The sequence below is a fragment of the Pan troglodytes genome, chromosome 1, assembly GCF_028858775.2.
Source record: "Pan troglodytes isolate AG18354 chromosome 1, NHGRI_mPanTro3-v2.0_pri, whole genome shotgun sequence".
NCBI classification, from domain to species: Eukaryota; Metazoa; Chordata; class Mammalia; order Primates; family Hominidae; genus Pan; species Pan troglodytes.
Genome location: NC_072398.2, coordinates 1,778,559 through 1,801,547, shown reverse-complemented (window position 1 = coordinate 1,801,547; position 22,989 = coordinate 1,778,559). Strand labels below are relative to the sequence as shown.

The 22,989-nt window shown below is 48.5% G+C and overlaps 1 protein-coding gene across 7 annotated transcripts in view; it reads right to left on the bottom strand.

Moving 5' to 3' along the window:
• The window catches only part of ZNF496 (zinc finger protein 496), a 33,551-nt gene extending 15,678 nt beyond the window's left edge, over window positions 1-17,873 (bottom strand). For 2 of the 7 annotated variants that reach the window (XM_009441827.5, XM_024353071.3), the window contains exons 1-5: window positions 17,735-17,873; window positions 16,262-16,377; window positions 15,500-15,926; window positions 14,994-15,177; window positions 9,372-9,448 (exon numbers count right to left, since the gene is read on the bottom strand). In XM_009441827.5, the coding sequence (XP_009440102.1) occupies window positions 9,372-9,448; window positions 14,994-15,177; window positions 15,500-15,889 (651 nt within the window). In that variant the 5' untranslated portion in view covers window positions 15,890-15,926; window positions 16,262-16,377; window positions 17,735-17,873. Of the gene's footprint in view, window positions 1-8,915; window positions 9,024-9,371; window positions 9,449-14,993; window positions 15,178-15,499; window positions 15,927-16,261; window positions 16,378-17,383; window positions 17,527-17,734 lie in introns of those variants that run through there. The other 5 variants (XM_016942245.4, XM_001140463.8, XM_063809290.1 and 2 more) reach the window with 5 other exon arrangements.
• Window positions 17,874-22,989: the final 5,116 nt, after the last annotated feature.

Sequence of the window (22,989 nt, the reverse complement as noted above, 5' to 3'; positions counted from 1 at the left end):
ATCTAATAAATACTGAAAACCTTGACACACGTCAACAAGACAGCAGATTAAGTAAGCTACAGAAACCTCACAAGGGATGATCCTACACGCACAGAAAGAATGACGGCCTCTCTGTACTGAGAAGGAATTCTCTTCAAAGCGTGTTGTTGCAGGAAAACACCTGTGCATGATGGAATCCGGATGGCCACCAAGTGCAGGGCGTCTAGGAGTTCCGAAGGTTAGCTGCTTCTCAAGAAGTTCCTGGGACTCTGGGGTTAGGTGTAACAGGGAGATTTTTTTCATAAACTTTGAATCATGGACCACGGGAATGTGTCAAAAAACTGATTTTAATTTCTATTTTTATCTTTATATTGTTTTAGACAGGGTCTCACTCTGTCACCCAGGCTGGAGTGCAGTGGCACAACCACAGCTCACTGCAGCCTCAACCTTTGGGGCTCAAGCAATCCTCCTGCTCAGCCTCCCAAGTAGCTGGGACTACAGGAGTGAGCCACCACGCCTGGCTAATTTTTTATTTTTGTAAAGATGAGGTCTTGCTATGTTACCCAAGCTGGTCTCAAATTCTTGGGCTCAAGCAGTTCTCCCACCTCAGCCTCCCATAGGGCTGGGATTACCAGTATGAGCCATGGTGCCTGGCCTAATTTTCATTACTTAATCCGCTGTCTTGTTGATGTGTGTCAAGGTTTTCAGTATTTATTAGATCAATGCTTCATTTTAAAATTTTCATTTTAAAATTTCATTTTAAAATGATGGTATATCCATATAATACTAGGAAACCAGGAAAATAAAGCAGTTCTTTATATAATTGGAAAGGACCACAAAATAAAATTTTTGTGGAAAAAAGAAAAGTAACTCAAAGGACTTTTATATTACTAGTATCTATGTGACAAGCAAAAAAGGAACAGAATAATTTTTAAAACATGCTTTGCATCTGCCTACCTCTCTGGAAAACTATCAGTTACTGTCAGATGGTTTCCCCGGGTGTTGGGGCCAGGCACCCAGGACACGGCTGGGAAGGAGTGATTTTCTTTCTTTCTCTTTTTTTTGAGATCGGTTTTTGCTCTGTCGCCCAGGCTGAAGTTCAGTGGTGCAATCTTGGCTCACGGCAACTGCTGCTTCCCAGGTTCAAATGATTTTTGGGCCTCGGCCCCCTAAGTAGCTGGGACTCTAGGCATTCACTACCATGACCAGCTACTTTTTTTTGGTATTTTTAGTAGAGATGGAGTTTCACCATGTTGCCAGGCTGGTCTCGAGCTCCTGAGCTCAAGTGATTCAACCACCTTGGCCTCCCAAAGTGGTAGGATTATGGGTGTGAGCCACCAAGCCCAGCCTTGACTAGTCTTTTTTTTTTTTTTTTTTTAAAAAGGCAAAAATATGGAGGGCAGAGGGCACTTAAAGGAATCATTTTGGTGAAAAGTAAAAGATGTTAATATAAAAAAAACAGCTATGGAATAATTATGCGTCAATTGTACATGTGTATCCCAGTGACCACAGCTGACGTGACCCATGCAGGACACCTCACCTTCAATGCCTCCAGATGTGCTGCATGGGGAGTGCACAGCCCAGTGTGGTTCTCCTGCAAAACGCGTGGCCTGAGTGCCACTGTGAGTCTAACCCCACCTGAGGGAAGGAAGCTGTATCACCTATCACGATATTCTACTCTTCAAAACTAGCCACAGCATGACAAACATTGAGAACCCAAGGAGGAAGTGTTAAGAGATGGGACAACTAAATAAGAAGCAACGATGCTGGATCATTATTGTTTTAATGTGAAATTTCCTCAACGTGATAACTGTATTGTGGTTAAGAGCTTGTCCTTGTGTTTAGGAAATACGCTCCTTTGGCATGAAGAAGGGGGCACAAACGTCTGCATCTAACTGAAGATTTGGGGAAAAATAGAATGAGGGGCTGGGAGTGGGTAAGGAAGAGAGAGAGAGAACGGGGAAAGTGAAGGAAAGGGTATTTGGAAGTCTCTGTACTGTTCTTGCCATCTTCCCTAACTTTAAAATTAATTCCAAAGAAAAAGTTTAAAATAAAAAGAAAGAGAATACCTCAAAAATTCTAAATTTGAGTCACGGTTTTGGAACAAGGACTCTTGCCTGTACATATGAATCACAAGCATCTTAGTAAAAACTCTGACTCAGTAGGTCGGGGTGGAGCCTCAGAGGCTATATCTGAATGAGCCCCTAAGTGGATGTGCTGCTCGGAAGAGGTCAGTGTGGAAAAGCCTGTCTTCCCAGACTGTTCCACAGAATCCAAAACAGGCCTCGGGAAGCCACTGGATTTCATTACAAGGACCTGTGGGAGACAACTTGATGTTGGTTTCTTAAATGGGGAAAAAAATGGTAATTGCCCCAGTGACAAAAAATACAAAAGAATTCATCACTCTGACATGACTTCCTGGGAGGGGTGTGTGTGTGTGCGTGTGTGTGTGCGCGCGCGTGTGTGTGCGTGTGTGTGCGCACACAGCGGGGGTCCCGAGTGAAAAACTGAGAGTATATATTAACAACAGATTTGGCTGCTTTTTCCTTTGAGCCTTGGTTAGGTGTTTGAGGATCTACTTGCTATACTTTGAATGTGGCCCTCAAATTTCAGGTGCTGGAAACTTGATCCCCCATGTGGCAGTACTGAAAGGTGTGGCCTTTACGAGGTGATGAATAGGTTGTCATGGGAGTGGAACTGGTGGCTTTGTAAGCAGAGGAAGAGAGACCGGAGCAAGCGTGTCAGGACACTCAGCCCCTCGCCATGTGACACCCTGCACCCACCTCGGGACACCACAGAGCCCCCACCAGCACGAACGCTCTCACCAGATGGAGCCCCTCAACCCGAATCTTCTCAGCCTCCATAAATATGAGAAGTCAATTAATTTTTTTATAAATTACAGTTTCAGGTATTCTGTTACAAGCGACAGAAAACTGACTAGACAGTCATGGCATCACAGAAGCAAACCCAAGTCTAAGCGCCAGGCGGGTGGACAGACAGTGCTCCAGTCACCTCCAGAATCTGACACGGCCACTTAGCAGGCTCCCCAGGGAGCTTTTAGAACCATATGGACCAATGCTTACATGCTGGGGAGGAGCATAAAAACAGGACATTGATTTACAGCGGGATCCTTTTATTTGTGATCGATTTATTTGTGAGGCACACAAATAAATTGGCAGAGAAAAGTCCAGAAGGAAGTTCACTAGACCATGCAGAATCTTCTCACATGACTGGGGATGAGTGGTATCTTTTCACTTCCTACATTTTGTTAATTTTTCACGAGAAGGGATGGGCAAGATAGATAAACATGTCTATTTAAGATTAAATCTTCAGAGGAGATTTTTCTAATGCTTCCCACTAAGTACAATGAAAACCCTGGACATTGCATATAAAATGAGCACAGGAGACTCTGAAAGGTGGAGAGAGGGTGGCAGAATGGCCAGGGACCTTAGAACAATATGTGCTAAGTTCACTGGTTTTTCTTTCTACCACATATTCCCCTGACTTGAAGCCGAAGGAGCCAGCTACCAAGAAATACCCATGGGCACAGACCAAAAAAAGCTCCAACAAAAGCCACAGGACCTGGACAGGGGCAGCCCAGCCAAACAGGTAATAACTGCTCTACTCCACTTAATACCACATAAGAAAACTGTGGCCCCTTCTTACCAACACCAGCAGAGAATGACTGGGGAGCCTAGACTTCCACCCTCACCAGGTGCAATGAGGTGCCCTAACACTCCTGCTGGGGTGGTCTCAGAGAAGGCCAAATGCGGAGCTGGGACCTCCATCCCTGCTAGCTAAGAACAAGCCCCCCCCCGCCACCGCCACCAGTGGAGACCATGTAGGGAGCTGGAACTCCACTCCCACTCAGGCGTATGAGGAGCATCCCCACTTTGATGCCCGTGGAGATCCAGGAGGAAACCTGACGTTCTCTCACCAGGTAATAACAAGTGGTGGCCCACCTGCCCTTCTCTTGCTGGAGCTATGTCAAAAACAACACTGCACAACCAAACAAAACCAGCCACACCAAAGTTAAGGTCCAGTCTCATCATATAAAAATATGCAGGCAGAAAATCACTCACTATATCAAGATCTGAAACTGAATGAAAAAAGATAACCACCAATAGATGCCAACCCTCAGGTGACAGATACGTTAGAACTATCTGACAAAGAAGCTGTCAAAAAATGCTTCAATGAACAATTATAAGCACACTCCAAACAAACGAAACAATAGAAAGTGTCTGTAAAGACACAGAAAGTCTCAGCAAAGAAACTGAAGATACAGAAAATAACTAACTGGAAATGTGAACAGTACAAACCACAATATGAAATAAGAAGCTCAGTGAACAGGCTCAGCTGAGGAGGGGACAGAAGAAAGACTCAAGTCAACTTGAAGACGGAAAAATAAAGTTATTCAATCTGAACAACAGAGAGAATACAGGCTGAAAAAAAATTGTCTCAGGTACCTTTATAAATTACACAGTTTCTAATGAGACATCTAAAACCTGTATCCTTAGCTGTCTGGAGAGGAGAAAGAGAGAGGGACTAAAAAAGTACTAGAAAAATCTAGCTTAAGAATTCCCAAGCTTGGAAAGAGACATAAACCTAGAAATGTAAGAAGCTGAGCAAACTCTAAACAGGTTAATCTAAAGAAATCCATAACAAGACACAGCATAATTTAACTTCTGAAAACTGAAGGCAAAAGAAGAAAAAAATCTTAAAGGTAGCCAGAGTAAAATAATACCTTCCTTACAGGGAAAAAGTTTTTGAATGACAGCAGATTTCTCATCAAGAGCCATGGAGGCCAGAAGGAAGTAACATAATATTTTTCAAGTGCTGAAAGAAAACTGTCAAGTGTGAATCTTTCATCTGGTGAAAACATCCTTCAGGAATGATGGGGAAATGAAGACCTACTAAGATGAGGAAAAAATATGTAAGTCTATCACCAGCAGATCTATCTTAAAAGAATGGCTAAAGAAACACTCTAAACAAAAAGAAGGAACCTTGGAACATAAGAAGAAAGAAAACAGTAAGCCACAATATGGGTAATAAATAGGTTTTCTTTTTCCTTTTGAGTTTTCTGAATAATGTTTGACAGTTGAAGCACAAATTACAACACTCTATGATGCGGTTCTAAATGTATGTAGAGGAAATATTTAAACAACTGCATTATAATAGGGGAAGAAGGATGAGGGTATGTAAAAGGAGGTATATTATATTTCTTTCTTTTTCTTTTCTGATGGGGTCTCACTCTGTCACCCAGGCTGGAGTGCAGTGATGCAATCACAGCTTACTATGCAGCCTCAACCCCCTGGGCTCAAGCAATCCTTCTGCCTCAGCTTCCCAAGTAGCTGGCACTATAGGAGCACACCACCATTCCCAGCTAATTTTTTTAGAATTATTATTTGTAGAGACAAGGTTTCGCTATGTTGCCCAGGCTGGTCTCAAACTCCTGGGCTCAAGCAATCCTCCCACCTTGGCCTCTCAAAGTGCTCGGATTATAGGCACAAGCCACGGTGCCCGAACAAAGGAAATAAGCTTCTACACTTCACTCAAACTGATAAAATGATACTCAGCAGATAAGTTATGTATATATAATGTAATACTTAGAATAACCACTAAAAAAGCTATACAAAAATATACATACACTCAACACCACACTAGGTAAATCGAAATGGAATTCTACATGTTCAAGTAACGCACAGAAAAATAGGAAAAAGGAAACAGAGAAACAGAAACAGAGCCAGAAAAATAGAAAGACAGATTTAAGCCCTAACATGTCGGTAATGACATTAAATACAAATGGTCTACATACATCAATCAAAACACAGTAACTGGCAGAGTAGATTAGAAAACATTATCCAAATATATACTATCTAGGCCGGGTGCAGTGGCTCACACCGGTAATCCCAGCACTTTTGGAGGACGAAGCAGGTGGATCACGTGAGGTCAGAAGTTCAAGACCAGCCTGGCCAACATGGTGAAACCCTGTCTCTACTAAAAATACAAAAATGAGCCGGGCCTGGTGGTGCGTGCCTGTAGTCTCAGCTACTCGGGAGGCTGAGGCAAGAGAATTGCTTGAACCCAGGAGATGGGGGTTGCAGTGAGCTGAGATCGCGCCACTGCACTCCAGCCTGGGTGACAGAGTGAGACTCCGCCTCAAACAAAATAAAACAACATATATACTATCTAAAAGTAACTCACTTCAGATATAATAATATAAGCAGGTTGACTGTAAAAGGATGGAATAAATATATTATACAATTATTAATCAAAAGAAAGAAGAAAAGCTATATTAACATCAGATAAGAGTACTTTCTTACAAAACTTACCAACTTTTGTACTTACCAACGATTGCATACCTGGGCATTTATCCCAGAGAAATGAAGACTGATGTGTATATAAAAACCTGCACACAAATATTTACAGCAGCTTTATACAATAATGGCCCCAAAACAACCCGGATAGTCCTCAACCAGTGAATGGTTAAACGAACTGTTGGACTTCCATGTGATGGAATACTACTCAGCAATGACAAGCAATGGAATAGTAACACACGCAACAACCTGAATGAAGCTCCACAGAATTACGCTGAATGAAAACAGCCAATCCCCAAAGGTTACATATTATATGAATCCATTTATATAACATTCTTGAAATGAAATGACATCATAGAGCTGAAAAACAGATCAGTGGTTGCCAGAGGCTGAAGAGAGGGTGAGGGTAGGAAAGAAATGAGTGTGGACATTAGGTAACAGGAGGTATCCTTCTGGTGAAGCACCTGTTCTCTATCTTGCATGTATCAATGTCAATACCCTGGGTGTGACATTGTACTATATTTATAGAATATAGATTTTTACTCTATATTTTACCATTGAGGGTTTAAAAAGTTCACAGGATCTCTCTGTGTTATTTCTTACAATGGCATGTGAATCTACAATTACGTAAAAATGAGAAGATTAATTTAAAAAGAAAAACAAAACTTCACGTGTACCATGTTCGTAGCAGCATTATTCACAAAAGCCAAAATGTGGAAGCAATGTAAATGTCCATCGACAGATGAATGCATAAACAAGGTGATATATACACACATGGGAGTATTATTCAACCTTAAAAAGGAAGGGAATTCATGGCCAGGCATGGTGGCTCATGCCTGTAATCCCAGCACTTTGGGAGGCCGAGGCAAGTGGATCACGAGGTCAAGAGTTCGAGTTCAAGAGCCTGACTAACATGGTGAAACCCCGTCTCTACTAAGAATACAAAAATTAGCCAAGCGTGATTGCGGGTGCCTGTAATCCCAGCTACTCGGGAGGCTGAGGCAGGAGAATTGCTTGAACCCGGGATGCGGAGGTTGCGATGAGCCGAGATCGAGCCACTGCACTCCAGCCTGGGCGACAGAGCAAGACTCCATCTCGGGGGAAAAAAAAACACGGAAGGGAATTCCGACACATACTGCAACATAGATGAACCTTGAGGACATTATGCTGAATGAAATAAACCAGTCACAAAAAGGCAAATAGTGCATAATTCCAATTATATGAGGTATTTATAGTCAAATTAATACGGACTAAAAGTAGAATGGAGGTTGCCAGGGGCTAAGGGAAAGGGTAAATGGGGAGTTATTATTTAACGTATAGAGAATTTCAGTTTGGGAAGATGAAAAAGTTCTACAGATTGGGTGTACAACAATGTAAATATACTTAACACCACTGAACCGCACACTTAAAAACAGTTAAGATGGAAAATTTTACGCTATGTGTATATTACCACAATTAAAAACAGAAATTAAAAAACACTTATAAACAACATCTTCATGATGGTGACTTTTAGTGCACTGGGAAGAAACTATCACTGGGAAGAAACTATCAGAGTAATAAAACAGTACTGACTTATCAAAATCTCTGTACTGTGCTCGCTATGGCATTTACTAGGGACTGCAGGAATTGAAAGATGAAGACCAAACCTCATTAGGTACTGGATTAACAGCATCCCCTTATGTGTTAAACTGGTTAAATGTCCAAATTTTAATAAGAAATACTGGTTTTACCTCCTTTGTGTTTGGAAATGGTCACAGTACACAGCAGATGCTGACATGTATGTGTTGAGCATCAGGGTAAACAGGCGTGTGCCACATTTTTGGTGGGGCAAAAGCAAGTTATGGAGATGCCCCCTAACTGGGTAACCTGGCTAACTCCTTCCCATCCCTAGCCCTCCCTTCTCCAAGTTTAAAGTCATGTTGGCTGGGCACAGTGGCTCATGCCTGTAATCCCAGCACTTTGGGAGGCTGAGACAGGAGGATCACTTGAGGTCAGGAGTTCGAGACCAGCCTGGGCAACATGGCGAGACCCTGTCTCTACAAGGAAATACAAAACTTAGCTGGGTGTAGTGGCATGCACCTGTAGTCCCAGCTGCTCAGGAGACCGAGGTGGGAGGATGGCTTGAGCTCAGGAGTTTGAGGCTGCAGTGAGCTACGACTGTGCCACTGCATTGAAGCCTGGGTGACAAGGCAAGACCCTGTCTCTAAAAATAAAAATAAAATAAAGTCATGTCAAATGAACTGTGCAGAAAGCAAACTGCTCAGCTTCTGACATTCTGCTGAGATATGATAATAAGAGTGTCTACTGTTTTTCACAGTTTTCTGTTGGGTAAGGAGCAACTAAACAAAAGCAGGAGTCACACATCCTGTTCCCATGGGAGGGGATGATGCTGTCATAACTAAATCTCGTGCCAGCCAGTGGAAAGTGTTAGGAGGGAAAGTGAAGGAGATATGGCCAGAAAACATGGCCAAAGACAGCAACTGGGCTAGAGAGAGGCGAGTAAGATCACCTGCTGGACCAGCCCCCAGCCCTGACTCTGACTCCTCAGAGCGCCCGAGTAAGCAAGTCTTACACAAAAACACGAACGAGAACATTCGAGGAAATTCTGGAATGACTCACCACGTAGATCTGTGACAGGACTGAAATTATCTGTGCTTTCTTCCCTCCACTTCCTAACATTTCTAAAATATAACCATTGCTGCGATGATTATTAAATTGAAAAATTCTCTGTAAAATAAGAGAGCAGAGAGATCTCCTTTTTCACAAGAGGGGAACTTAGACACGCTGAGAGGCCCATCAATGGGGACTCACGGGCCTTTGTTTCCTGCTATCGTCTGCACAAAGCTTCCTGAAGGTGGCCTGATGACAGTCAACCCAGTGGGCGGCTGGGACCACAGGGAAGGAGGAGAAATGGGGCGTCTCTTAAGCTCACGCTCTGCCTATTTTAGCTTTTCTGGGCTGGGATTGAACATCCTGTGTGGCAGTCAGAAAGCTGGCTGGGGTCCTAAGAAAGCTGCCCTGTAGCCTAGAGAGGCAAACATGGGATTTTCAAGGACTCCTGTAGAAACCACTCACCGGGGGTAGCTGGAGGGTGGTCACCTGCTGTGTGTCCCGCACATTCTCTTCCTGAAGAAGGAAAGCATCTTGCAGAACTGAAAGAGATCAGAAAATGGTGTCCTAAAGTGGGCCAGGGCCAGGCCCGGTGCTGATACCTTCTGAGCTTCCTGCGGCTCTTCATTTCCATTTTGGTAGCAAGGAAAATCACAAGAGAGGCACCAACAGGGAACTGTTTCATGGTGCTTTTCATAAAACCCCAGTCTCTGTTCTTAACTGTAAAATGAGGATTACAAAATGACGCACATGAAAAGCACTCTGTAAACCACAAAGATTGCTGCGACTTTGTTTCCAGATATAACAAGGGGGGCTGTAACAGAGTGTGCCTGGGTTCATGATGGCACGGTCAATTAAATGAACTCTTTCACCTCGGGTAGGTCCCCGGACCTCAGCATTGTTATCCAAACTATGGGAAAATAAAGGTTAAAACTCTATAATAGAGTTCAGCCGTGTGTGGTGGTACATGCCTGTAATCTCAGCTATTCTTATTCTGGGGACTGAGGTGGGAGAATCACTTGAGCCCAGGAGTTCCAGACCAGCATGGACAACACAGAGTATTTGTTTCTTAAAAAGAAAAAGAAAAAAAAAGAAGAAGAAGAAAAAGAAAAAGCCGTAGAGTTGAGGAATCTATAAGGACTCTTAGGGTCTGGATGTGGTGGCTCATGCCTGTAATCCTAGCTCTTTGGGAAGCCAAAGTGGGAGGATTGCTTAAGCTCAGGAGTTCAAGACCTGTCTGGGCAACATAGGGAGACCGCATCTCTATTAAAAATAAAAAAACTGGGAAGCTGAAACAGAAGGATTGCTTGAGCCTGAGAGATGGAGGCTGCAGTGAGCCACAGCTGCACCACTGCACTCCAGCCTGGGTGACAGAACATGGCTCTGTCTCAAATGAAAAAAAAAAAAAAAGTAAGGGCTGTTGGCAATCAGAATTACTGTGGAACTCCATAAAAAAAGAAGGAAAATCCTGTCATTTGTGACGACATGGATGAACCTGAAAGACATGCTACGAGCAATAAGCCAGACACAAAAAGAAATACTGCATGTTCTCACTTAAATGTGGACTCTAAAAAAGCTGAACTCATAGAAGCAGAGATCAGAATGCTGGTTACCAGAGGCTAGGGAATGAGGGGACTGGGGAGACATTGGTCAAAGTGTACAAAATTTCAGTGACATGAGAGGAGTAAACTCAGGAGTCCTATTGCACAACATGGTGACTATAGGCAGTAACAACGTACTGTGTACTTGAAAATTGCTCAGAGGGTAGATCTGAAGTATTTTCACCACACACAGAAAAAGGATAGGTACATGAGGTAATGCATTATATTAATTAGCTTGACTTTTTTTTTTTTTTTTTTAAGAAACTGGTCTCACTAGGTTGCCTAGGCTGGAACAGAACTCCTGAGCTCAAGGGATCCTCCCACCTCAGCCTCCTGAGTAGCTGGGACTACAGGTGTGCCACCATGCCCAGCTAAGTAGCTTGGTTTAATCATTTCACAATGTGTATAGATATCAAAACATCACACTGTACACTGTAAATACGTACAATTTTTTTTTTGTCAATTTGAAGACAGAAATTAAACAAAAAAGAAAAACTGTTACCACTGTAGGTACTCCTGAAAGAGCATTTGACACAGTGTCCTAAAGACCCTCATACAAAATGTAAAGTGTGGCTTTGGGACCATCTCACCAGCCTTATTTCGGGCTACCAGGGACTCTGCCACTCTTCTCTCCTGGAATTGGAAACTACCCTTTGTTCAGGCTTCTGCCATGAGCCACATCCCCTGCCAACAGTGCAGCCATGTAAAAATGAGCTCTGTTTCAAAAGGTACTCCTTTCTCAGAGTAAGACTTGGAGAGCTGTGCTATAGTCTACTGGTTAACCCCAGGTCACATGTTAAGTCATTATCAAAGCAAACCCCAGAGGCCAGTGTCCCTGGCCTTTCAGACCCGGAATACAAAGCCTGCAGGAAACAGCAGCTGCAGGAGTGGCTATGTGGAACAAAGGACGGGGCCAGGAGCCCACACAGATGGCAGTGCCATTCTAGGGGTCTCAGTGGAAGGCAGCCTCTTCACTGTGTCTGAAGGGGAAGCTCAGGCTGGATGGGCGTAGATTTGAGGAGGTGGTATTTTTCTGTGTGTATGTTCCATTTTAAGTTTCTATCTTCATCTTTATTTAACTTACTTTTACCTCCCAGTTTTATTAAGCTATAATTGACAAAAATTGTATGTATTTTGTGTACGAAAACTGTACAATGTGATAACTATACATTGTGAAATGATTAAATTAAGCTAATTAACAAATCTATACCTCATATATTTTTGTGACGAGAACATTTCTTATTTACTTTCTTAGCAATTTTCAAGTATAAGATGCATTATTTTTCATCAACCTCACCATGCTGTACCATAGATCTCCAGAATTTATTCATCTTACCTAACGGAAACTTTGTACTCTTTGACCGATGTCTCCCAGAGGGGGTGTTTTATTTTTTAGAGGTGGGTTCTCGCTATGTTGCCCAGGCTGGTCTCAAACTCCTGGCCTCAAGCAATCCTCCTGCTTCAGCCCCCTGAGTAGCTGGAACTATAGGCATGAGCCACCATGCCTGGCTAGGAGGTGGTATTTTAGTTCTGCTTCCTCACACCTGCCACCTTCTGGGATATGTAGCTATCCCAGATATTCATATATATATGAATGGAGATGCCCCCTAACTGGGTAACCTGGCTAACTCCTTCCCATCCCTAGCCCTCCCTTCTCCAAGTTTGAAGTCATGTTGGCCGGGCACAGTGGCTCATGCCTGTAATCCCAACACTTTGGGAGGCTGAGACATATGTATATATATATATACACACATATATATACACACACACACACATATATATACACACACATATATATACACACACATATACACATATATACACATATATATACACACACATATATACACACACATATATACACACATATATATACACATATATATACACACATATATATACACACATATATATACACATATATATACACACATATATATACACACACACACACACATATATATATATATGAATATGTAGTCCCACCCTACCTTTGGCCCCGATAAATGAATACATGGACCCTTTCAAGAATCACTTTGGAGAGTTGCAGACCCTACACAAAATCTAGCTTTTGGGGAAGATCTTCAAGATGAAGAACTATACAGCTCTGATAGGTAGTGCATTCCAATGATGAATTGTCCCAATAGTTAAGGTTTTCCTGATTGCTAACTCTCATCACACCTACTTTGCCTATTGATTATTGCTCATGGAAATGGGAGAGCTGGCCCTGTTTTCCTAAAGCCCATCTGTGGTTGCTGGCTTATCTCAGAACTTTATCAAGAAGCAACTGCACAGGCTACTGTAGTTCCTGAAACTTCTTCCTCTCCACCTGCATGCCTTCCCAGACCCCACTACAAGGCCTCTCACAGCCCCCCACTTCCTGCATAACCCAAGCTACTTGCACGTGCATTATGTGGGCGACTGGCTGCTTCCCTTATACCTGTTGTTACAGGCTAAGTTATGGCCCTCTCGAATTCCTATGTTGAGGCCCTAACCCTTAGGTACCTCAGAATGCGACTGAGTATTTGGAGATAGGGTCTTTAAAGAGGTCATTAAGATAAAATCAGGTCATATGGGTGGGCCCTAATCCAATAGGACTGGTGTACTTCTAAGAAGAGGAGATTAAGACACAGACACACACAAGGAAAGACCCCATAAAGAGACCCAGAGAGAGAAGGTGTCTGTTACACCTGCTCTGCAAACTTCTCTTAGTGTAAACATCTTCCTCTTCCTTTCCCTGAAAGAAAACCGCCCGTCATCAAGAGTCCTGGCACAAAGCTTGTTGTCAGCTTTCAGGGCCGGATATTCATAGGTTTTTACGGGTCCCAAAGAGAGCCAGTGGCATAAGAGACTTCCCCTCCTAGCTCCTTTTTTTTGTTTGTTTTGAGATGGAGTTTTACTGTTTTTACCCAGGCTGGAATGCAATGGCGTGATCTCAGCTCACTGCAATCTCCGCCTCCCAGGTTCAAGTGATTCTCCTGCCTCAGCCTCCCGAAAAGCTGGAATTATAGGCACCCACCATCACACACAACTAATTTTGTATTTTTAGTAGCGATGGGGTTTCACCATCTTGGCCAGGCTGGTCTCGAACTCCTGACCTCAGGTGATCCGCCCACCTTGGCCTCCCAAAGTGCTGGGATTACAGGCGTCAGCCACCGCGCCCAACCCCTAGCTCCTTCTAAATGTCTATCTGCAAACTTCTCTTAGTGTTAACATTAGGCATGCCTACAAGCCAAGGAGAGAGGCTTCAGAAGAACCCAAGGCTGCTGATACATTGACTTCAGACTTCCAGCCTCCTGAACTGTGAGAGAATACATTTCTGTTACATAAGGCATCCAGTCTGTGGTACTTTGTTATGGCAGCCAACAACACACCAAACTTGATTTATAAGCAAGAAAAGGCTGAAGAGTTTATGTGATTTGTACAGAAGTCAATATAGTTTTTCCACACACAGAAATTTAATAGGCATTTTGGTTTTATTACTGAAAAGCTTATCATAATGCCAAACACAACTTCTGCAAGTCATAAGAAAGTCTCCCCTGGCCCCCCAGACACTCTCTTTCCATTGTACCTATAGAGCACTATGGCAAGTCCACCCAGAGTCATAAGAAAGCCCCCTTGGCCCCCCAGACACTCTCTTTCCACCGTACATATAAAGCACCGTGGCAAGTCCACCCAGAGGAACCTACGTGCCAGACTTCCTTCAACCCAAGGGAGCTGGTTTCCCATGATATGTACTTAAAGTTTTGGGCACCTCAGGCCTTGTGCTCAACCTTTTATAGGTTGTATCTCATTTAATTGTCCAAAAACCCCAAAAAAGGTAATTACTATCTCTGCTGGACAGAGGAAGAAACTGAGGCTTTCAGAGCTTAGAAGCATGCCTCAGGTCATACCCAGAAGATTCAAATCTGAGTTTATATGACGAAAAAACTACTTTCCTGTAGCTACCATGTACTTCATATACATACTCAAACTACGTGTAGCTGATGTTCTGGCTCCACACACTAGACACCACCCTGTGTCCTCCTAAGTATTTCTACATCTCTTCGCAGCATCACAACACTCCTGTAAACAGGAGTTGTTTAGCCAAGGAAACAGAGGTTCCAAGAGACAAGAAATGGCCATGCTCCAGTCATGCAGCAGGCCCCAGCTGTACACTGGCCGTCCCCAGCTGTCATCAAACTGACAAATCCTGCAGAGATGCACCCTCGAAGAGATGAGAGGGCACCACCTCAGTGACACCCACCTACAGAAGAGTTAGCTCTGAGAGGATCTAGAACCATGAAGAGGACAAACATCCTGATGAGGTTCTCATTTAATTGCTCTAGGAAGGGACTCAGACCCTGACAACAGCTCACAGCTCCTCGGGGACACGAGAACACTGCTGATGTAAAAGCCATCAGCTTAACAAAAACCACACCCAGGGCACAGTATGGGGTGTGCGCTTCCCCAGATCACCCCTGCTACACTCCCCTGGGCTGCATACCTGGGTCCCCGCTGAGCTGGCTTGGTGGTCTGCTTGGGAGCCCTAGGCACTGTGCCAGGGTTATGGGCTGGGCATCCTGGTTCTTTGCAAGGTCGCTGTGGGGCTCTACCGGCAGCTGCTCCTGCTCCTGGTCCAGAGGGCTGTCCCCATCATCAATCACCACAGGGTCTTCACAGTGCTTGAGCTGCAATCCCAGAGACAGCTTTTCAGGGCTAGGGTAAGAGGTCCCATCTCTCCCTGGGCCTGGTGACCATCCACTCCACAGCTGACCAACAAAGGCTCTACTTAGGCCTTGGACTGGGCTGTAAAGGGGCACCACACTATCATGCCCAAATTAGAGCCTTCAGGGAGTAAAACTGGCTTTCTTAGGAAACTCTAGTCTGGGCCTAACCAAAGTACATGGCTCTCGATGGAACTCCTCATTCCCCAGCCAGCACACGCACGGCCCAGCCAAAGTGTCTAAGTACCAGATCTCTACCCGTCCCAGCCCCACCTCTTCTACTCACCCACTGCCAGGGTCTCCCGGGCTCCCGTTCCAGTGCCTCCACCGCGGCCACAGCCTGCTCTCCGCTCTCAGGCTCCTGCGCTCGCACCCAGCTCTGGATCTCCCGGGGCAGGATGGCCAGGAACTGCTCCAGCACCAGCAGCTCCAGAATCTGCTCCTTGGTGTGCCTCTCAGGCCGCAGCCAGCCCCCGCACAGGTCCCAGAGGCGCTGCAGGGCCTCCCGGGGTCCCGCCGCCTCCTGGTAGCGGAAACGGCGGAAGAGGCGCCGAGAGGACTCGGGGCTGGGAAGCTCCCCCTGGGGGCTAGGGTTCTCTCCAGGTGGGCTCCTCATTTTCCTGGGCTCCTCACTTTCCTTCGGAGCCAAGACTCGGGGGCACAGGGCTGTGGGCATGATGGGATTTGATGGGGGTCAGCAGCAGAAGACGACCCTATTTCCAAACAGAAATCACTGGCTTCAGTGTTCTGGTCTCCTGTGGTCATTTCTGGGGGACAGTGACAAGGAAACTGTCAATGCCCTCAGAGACCAGCCCTTTGGAGAAGCCCTGGGAAAGGTAGGGAGTGTTGGTGTGGCTGGTCTTTACACACAGGATGAAACAGACAGAAAGATGCCCTCCCCCCATCAGTACCATTACATGTGGATGACTGGATGAACAAGACAGGAAATCTGGGAGAAAGTGGTGGCATTTCAACGTGACACTGCTGTTTTGAGCATCCCAGGAAACCAACAGCGCCACATGCAGATGTAATCAAGACGCTCTGGTACCTTGAGTGGCTGGGTCCTCCTGGAGAGATCCGAGATGGGCAGGCCAAGCAGGCCACTATCTTGAAGCTCCGGAGCCGAAGTCACTGTTCCTGTTATTAAGACCTTTACAAATGGAGCTGGAATGACAAAGACATGCATCGGATGAGCCTTCAAGCACATCCAGGAATGGAAAATCCACCCTTCTGGTGGCAGAGGGCCGATGGTGCTGCGTGCTGGATGGACAACCCAGCCAGAATCAGCTTTGCCCAGCAGAGTCTGCAATGGGAGGCAAGGGAAAACATCACGTAAGACAGCTACATGCAGTCTCCCAGGGACAAATAACACCGCATCTAGAAGTATCAGTGGTTTCCTATGAGCCTTCTGCCAATTCTGCCCTGACCTTCAACCTCGCCTCCACCCTATTCTCTATCCTTGCCCTCTTCAAACCACATTGAAGGCAACTGCACACCCGCCAAAGCCCTTCCTCGGCCAGGACAGAAAAGTGGGTCCGTCACTGCACAGCTCAGCCCTCAAAGAACCCCTGGACACTGCAGCTGCCACACCCCCAAGGTGGGACTCAGGGGTCCCTACACCTCCCCGCTGGTGTGCAGACAACTAGCCGACACTTTTGCCACAACTAGGGTGGCAAAAGAGACCAGCAACCAGTATACCTGGCTGGTGTTCATGATTCCCACTTTAGAACGCTGGGCCCGTGAAAGGGCACATGGGGACACTCACAGTCCCCTTCTCTGCCATCAGGTCTCTGTGATCCTTAGGACCGGCAGTGCCTGCCACTCCCCCATCTGCACGAGGTTGTCCAGCGTGGCCGCGTCTTAACCTCCAACAGCTCACAAGGTGGGAAGGGGGACTCGGGCCTCACTCCCATTTCACAGAAAGACAAGTGATGCCAGAAAAGCTACGAAACAACTGAGTGGTTCCAGAAACACCCACTGCTCTGAATCTCTTTGCTTTCCAAAGTAACAACATACACAGAAACCCATATGGGGGCCGTGGAGGCGTCGGGCTGGACGCATTACAGCGCTCCCCACCACCGGATCGCTTCCAGGGCGGCTCCGGCATCTGGAGCCCGGGGTGGGCCCCGCCCGCCCTGCTCGGCGGCCCCCTGCGGCGCCCATCACACACCTGCAGCGCCCAGGACTACTCAGGTCCGCCCCCCCGGAGCACCGGCGCCCACCCGGGCTGCCACTCGGATCGTCTCCAACCAGACGGCCGCGTCCGTCTTTGTCACGGCGGCACCTGGCGCGTGGGAGGCTCGGAGGAGATGCCTGATGAATGAACTAACGTGAGTGAGGCGGAGGAGGGCCCCGCAGGGGCGGAGCGAGCTCCCAGCCTTTCGCGGAGGAGGGACCGAGCTGGATCGGCAGAAAGGGAAGGAGAAGGTCGCTGTGGGCCAGGGAAGGGGGAGCCCGCCCTCCGCGCCCTCGGTCTCCCTCACACGCGCGTCTCCCGTCTCGCCGGCTCCGGGCTCCTCACCTCACAGCCTGGAGCTCCCTCCCGGCGTCCGGCCGAAAACCCTCCTGTGGCGGCGGAAGTCCAGGGCAGCCGTCCTCATCCTCCCAGCCCGCCCGGCCGGGCGTACTCGCTGAGGCGGGGTCTCCGCAGGCGCCCGGCTCCTTTCCCGGCCCGTCCAGACCGCGTCTCCCGATCATCCGGAAAGCCACGGCTCGGCTCGGGGGCAAATGGAGGCGCCTGAAAAACAATGGTGTTGCTTTCTCCCCCGCCCGCACCTTCCTGAGCGCTGGGCTCTGGGCCGGGAGGCGGCGCCGCGGAGGCCGGGCGCGGGCCGAGGAGGGCGGGGCGGGGCCGGCCGCGGGAGCCGGGGTGCACTCACCGCCGCGGCGCGTCCCTGTTGGCGGGCGGCGCAGGCCTGGCCGCCGCGGGAGCCCGCCGGACGCCGAGGAAAGGAAAGGCCGGAGCCCTCCGGCTCCCTCCCCTGGGACACTTCCTGCTCCGCTCTAGGACTGGGGAGGTCTCCGCATCTCAGTGGTTCGCTCCCCCGCCCCCCGGCCGAGGTGTGCGCTGGGGGTGACATCCGACACCCCCGGCCCGCCCCGCTCCGCGCGCGCCTGGGCCTGGCCGCCGGGCCGGGGGCTTTGTGGGTCAGCCACGTCGCCGCGCCCGGGCCTCCCCGCGGGCCCGCCGGTCCGGAAGGTGGGCCCGGGGCTCTTTTCTCCGCTGTTCTCCTTCTCTGGCGCCCCCAGGACACGCGGCCAGTGGACGCCCGGAACGGCCGACCGGGAGTCGCGGCTGGGGATGGAGCGGAGAGAGGAGGCCCCGCGCGCCGTCGGCCGCCTCATTTCAGACTCCCCTGCGACCCCCCCCACGCCGCCAGCCGAAGGCCGGGCCGCCCAGCCCCTCCTGCCGCTGCGGGACGCCGAAGGTAGCGCTCACATCCGCGCCTTCCGGGCCTGGCGCCCACGTGCGCAGTCCCCGGGTTAGGAAAGGCCGCGCATCCGGAGGCCACGCAGAGCCTCGGGGCTTGCGCAGAGGGGCTGCGGTGAGTCCTGACCCTGAGTGGGGGTCACGGGGCTCGTTGCTCGCTGAAGTGAACACGGTTGCCGCTGTGCACAGTGGCGGAGGGAGAGGATGAGGGACTCTGACCCAAGGTTATGTGGCAGTGAGGGGCAAGCAGAAATGAGGGCCTCCGGACCCCACCCCGAGACAGGGCTGCTGGCCGCTGCACTATGCTGAATATAGCCCAAATTCTTACATGGGTCGTCCCCGGGGAATGCTCATTTTTCAGGCTCCAGAGCTTGAGAGAAAGTGCGAACCCGGTCCCTGAGCAGGTCTGATTCCCATGGCCCCTTCTCCATCTGCTCTGCACCGAAATTGGATTCTCCTACTTAGAGGAGAAGGTGGAGAAGATTCTCCGTCTTCCGGAGGGTAGCTACTGCCGGTAGCTCCGATTTCCTTCGGATCCCCTTTCAAGGGCAAGCAGAAGGAAATCAGTTTCTCCAAAGAAAGTGGCCCGGCTGAGTAAGTGGGAACAAGGTGGTTGGACTGAGGCACGGGATCCTTTAGCTCCGTTGCTCTTCTAATCCCGTGGCCCTGGGCACCGCCACTTCCTCCTCTGAACTGCTGAAATAATCACTTCTGACTAGCAGAGTTACTGGGAGCCGCTGTTTGTCGGTGTTCACATTCTGACTTTAGCAGGAGATGGAGCGAGCGAAGGAGTGAAGCCCTTGTTTGTGAACAGTGATTGTTTCCCGGATGACAGCCAGATGCCGGGCAGGGCCACGCAGATCTTAGCTGGAGCCTACAGGTACAAGTGAGAGCCACCCCCTTTGACGTAACTGGACTGGCATTTACAGAACTCATGTACAGCCCACTCTCAGGAACACCAGCCAGGAACCGTGACATGGAGGAGAGGAATTGGGAGGAACCGAGGGGTCATCAAAGGCTGGTAGGGCTTAGGTGCTCTGGCAAACATCCTAGTCTGTGGGGTTCCAGAGCTCTGGTGCTACAGCTCCCAACCCTTTGATTGGCCCAGGAACTGGCTGTTGAGTGGGCATCCGTGTTCATAGCTCTGCCCCTTGCAACCCTAAAGCAGATAAAATGCAGGAGGCAGAAATTGCTGGCAGACAGCATCCAGTTAATCCCCACTACCCAATTCAGTTTCTTCCCCTGACCTGACACGTCCCTGCCCAGCTGTGCCTCCCACTGTTCACCTTTTGAGGCACAAAACGGGCTGTTTATGCTGCTGCTGCATTTAGCTCAAAACAGGGCTTCAGAGTCAAGGTTCTGGACTCAGGCACCCGGATTAAATACTGCCCCATGAATTCCTAGCCAGGTGACCTCAGGCCTACATAACCTTTCTGTACCTCAGTTTCCTCACCCAGAAAACAGGGATGATGCTGTCTACCTCATTGGATGGTTGTGCAGGATCAAAGATTCAGTCATTCAGCAAACCTATACCGAGTACCTACTGTACATTCATGAGTGCTAGGCAGCCAGCCTTCCAGGTGCTCAGGTACATCTGTGAACACAACTGGCTATTGGAGGAAGCAAAATCAGTAACATGACCTGCTCTCTTTGATCTGTGCTACAGAAAAAAAGGAAAGTGGAGAGGCATCAGGAAGTCAGGAGTGCTGGGGAGGGGCTGGTAACGGTCATGGTATTAAAGAGGAGGGCAGGCAGGCCTTACTGTGAAGGTGGTATTTGAGATGAAGTAGTTGGTCAGAATCCCCGTTTGACACATGGAGACCACCTTGACAGCAAAGGCCCTAAGGGGGAGCGATGCAAAGCAAGGTGGGCTGGGGAATGAGAGGAGAGGGATGGTATAGAGCTGGGTGGGGGCACAGGAGCCCGTGGGGAAGGTGTTCGCCTCTGGATGAAGTGGGGTTGTATCAGATACCACGGGTGAAGCATCGGGAAGAGGATCCTGCCTGTAAATCCTGCTCAAGGACTGCACCATCATCATGCCCAGTGTGTGCGTGTATTAGGTTTGTATGAATATAATGTTGCCAATTGTATCTGTTTTTATGAAATGTTTGCTATGTGCCAATGATTATTCGATCCATGGGGAGACCATAGAAGAATGATCCAAGGAGTTGGGAGGGGAATCAAATAATAAATCAGTGATTCTGCAATATAACGCCATTGGTGATCGGTGTCATGAAAGAAATACAACATGGTGGGGAAGACTGTGCTGGGGATGTTCAGGTAGGGCCTCTGTCAGGAGGTGACATTTGAGTGGAGAGCAGGTGGGGGGCTCCTGAGCAGAGGTGTGTGGGAAGAGTATTCCAGCAGAGGAAACAGCGTGTGCTTGCTCAGCTGGGCAGAGGAATAGTGAGAGAATGGTGAGGCTGGAACCAGGTCACCAGATTTTATAGTCATTAGAGGGTTTCAAGTAGGAGTGTGGCCTAACGGAATCTTGATTTTATCAAGATCACTGTGCAGAACAGATGAAGCAGAGTCTCTGTTAGGAATTGCTGTAGAGATCCCGGCAGGAGATGCTCGGTTCCTGGAGTTGACTGTTGGAGGCACAGCTGGTGAACAGTAGGCCCAATCCAGGCTCTGTGTTGAAGGCATGCTGCCTGTGTTAGAGGAGTGAGGAACGGCTGTGACTGGGGCTGAAACTGGGTGACTGAACAGGCCCTCTAGAGATGGCAGATGCAAGGAAGCAGGTTTCCAGGAAGGGGTTGGGTTTGGGGTTGAATTGGTGGATTTGGGACTTGCTGGTTTTCAGATGCCCAGGAGACAAGTGGGGATGACCCTCTGGGATAGAAAGCTGTGGCTGGAGGTGGAAATCTGGAGTCACCGTATGTAGCAGGAGCTGGGACTTGAGAGGGTTGAGTGTGTTTTGAGAAGCAGCCCCAGGGAGGGCAGACCCTGCGAAATGCCAGCCCTGGACCGTGGGAGCCCAAGGGGTTAGTGGAGGAGAAGGGAGAGAAGGGGAAGTAGGAGGAGGAAAGTGAGGGAGGACAAGGGCAAGAGAAGCGGGTAGGGAGAGCCGCTGCCGCCTTGAGATAAAAGGAAAATTGCAGGTGTGGAGCCCTGGAATCCAAGTGAGCACCTGTGTTTCAAGGAGAGAAGGAGGTCAGGGGGATAAATCCTGCGCCAAGATCAAATCTGATGAGGAAAGAACACTGCCCATTGAATCTGGTAGACAGGCCCCTGAGCAAAGCAGACAGTGGAGCTCCTGGGCTAGGGCACTTTCTGGAAGAGAAGGGAGATGAGAGTGGACACAGCCCTGTGGAGAAAAACGGTCTCATCTTAAAGATGGGAGAAATTGCAGTGCATCGCCTGGAGGAGGGAGGGCTGGCACCCAGGGCCCACGGGGAGCCGGAGGGCAGGGAAGGCTGCCTCTGGACCTGAGGCATGTCCACAGCATCTGGGCAGGGAGAGCCTGGGGCAGGCTTCTTCCAACTTTGCCAACACTCCAGTAAAATAAGGAGCGAGTGTGACGTTTTATTTTATGAGCCAGCTTGGCTAGCTGTGGTACTCAGTTTTTGCTCACACGCCAGTCTGGTGTTTCTGTGAGGCTGTTTTTTAGATGTGATTAATAGTTTAATCTGTAGACTTTGAATGCAGCGGGTTACCCTCCATAGCGTGGGCGGGCTTCATCCAATCTGTCGAAGGCCGTAAGAGCAAAGACTGCAGTCTCCTGAGGAAGGAACTCCCCCTGCGGCGTGCCTTCCGACTTGCTGCAGCCTCGGCTTTCTGGATCTGCAGCCTGCCCTGCAGATTTTAGACTTGCAAGCCAATCAGTTCCTTAAAAGAAAACAGTCTCTCTCATCTCTCTCTATTGATCTCTAGCTCTCTATCCCCCACCTCCTTCCCTCCCCCCACTCCACATGCTATTTGTTCCGTTTCTCTGGAGAACCCTGACTGCTCACAGGGCCCTTAAGTGACAGGGAGAAAGAGGGGGTGAAATGTGAGAGCAGGAGGAAGAGGGCGTGAGACGGCCATCTTGCAGAGTGGAAAGGTGAATGGACGATAACAAAGGAAAGGGTGAATTATATATAACCTGGAAAGTGAAGTGTGCACAAGGAAATGTGATGTGTAACCTAAAGCCCCAGTGCTTTGCAGGTGGGCAGCCGTTCCACTGTGACATCGCCCCCCAGGCGGGCAGCCGTTCCACTGTGACATCGCCCCCCAGGCGGGCAGCCGTTCCACTGTGACATCACCCCCTGCAGAGGAGGTCATCATTCCGCATAATATGCTTGTAGACTGATGACAAATACAGGTGTGCAAATATGTGAAGCCCCATCACTGGACCAACCACA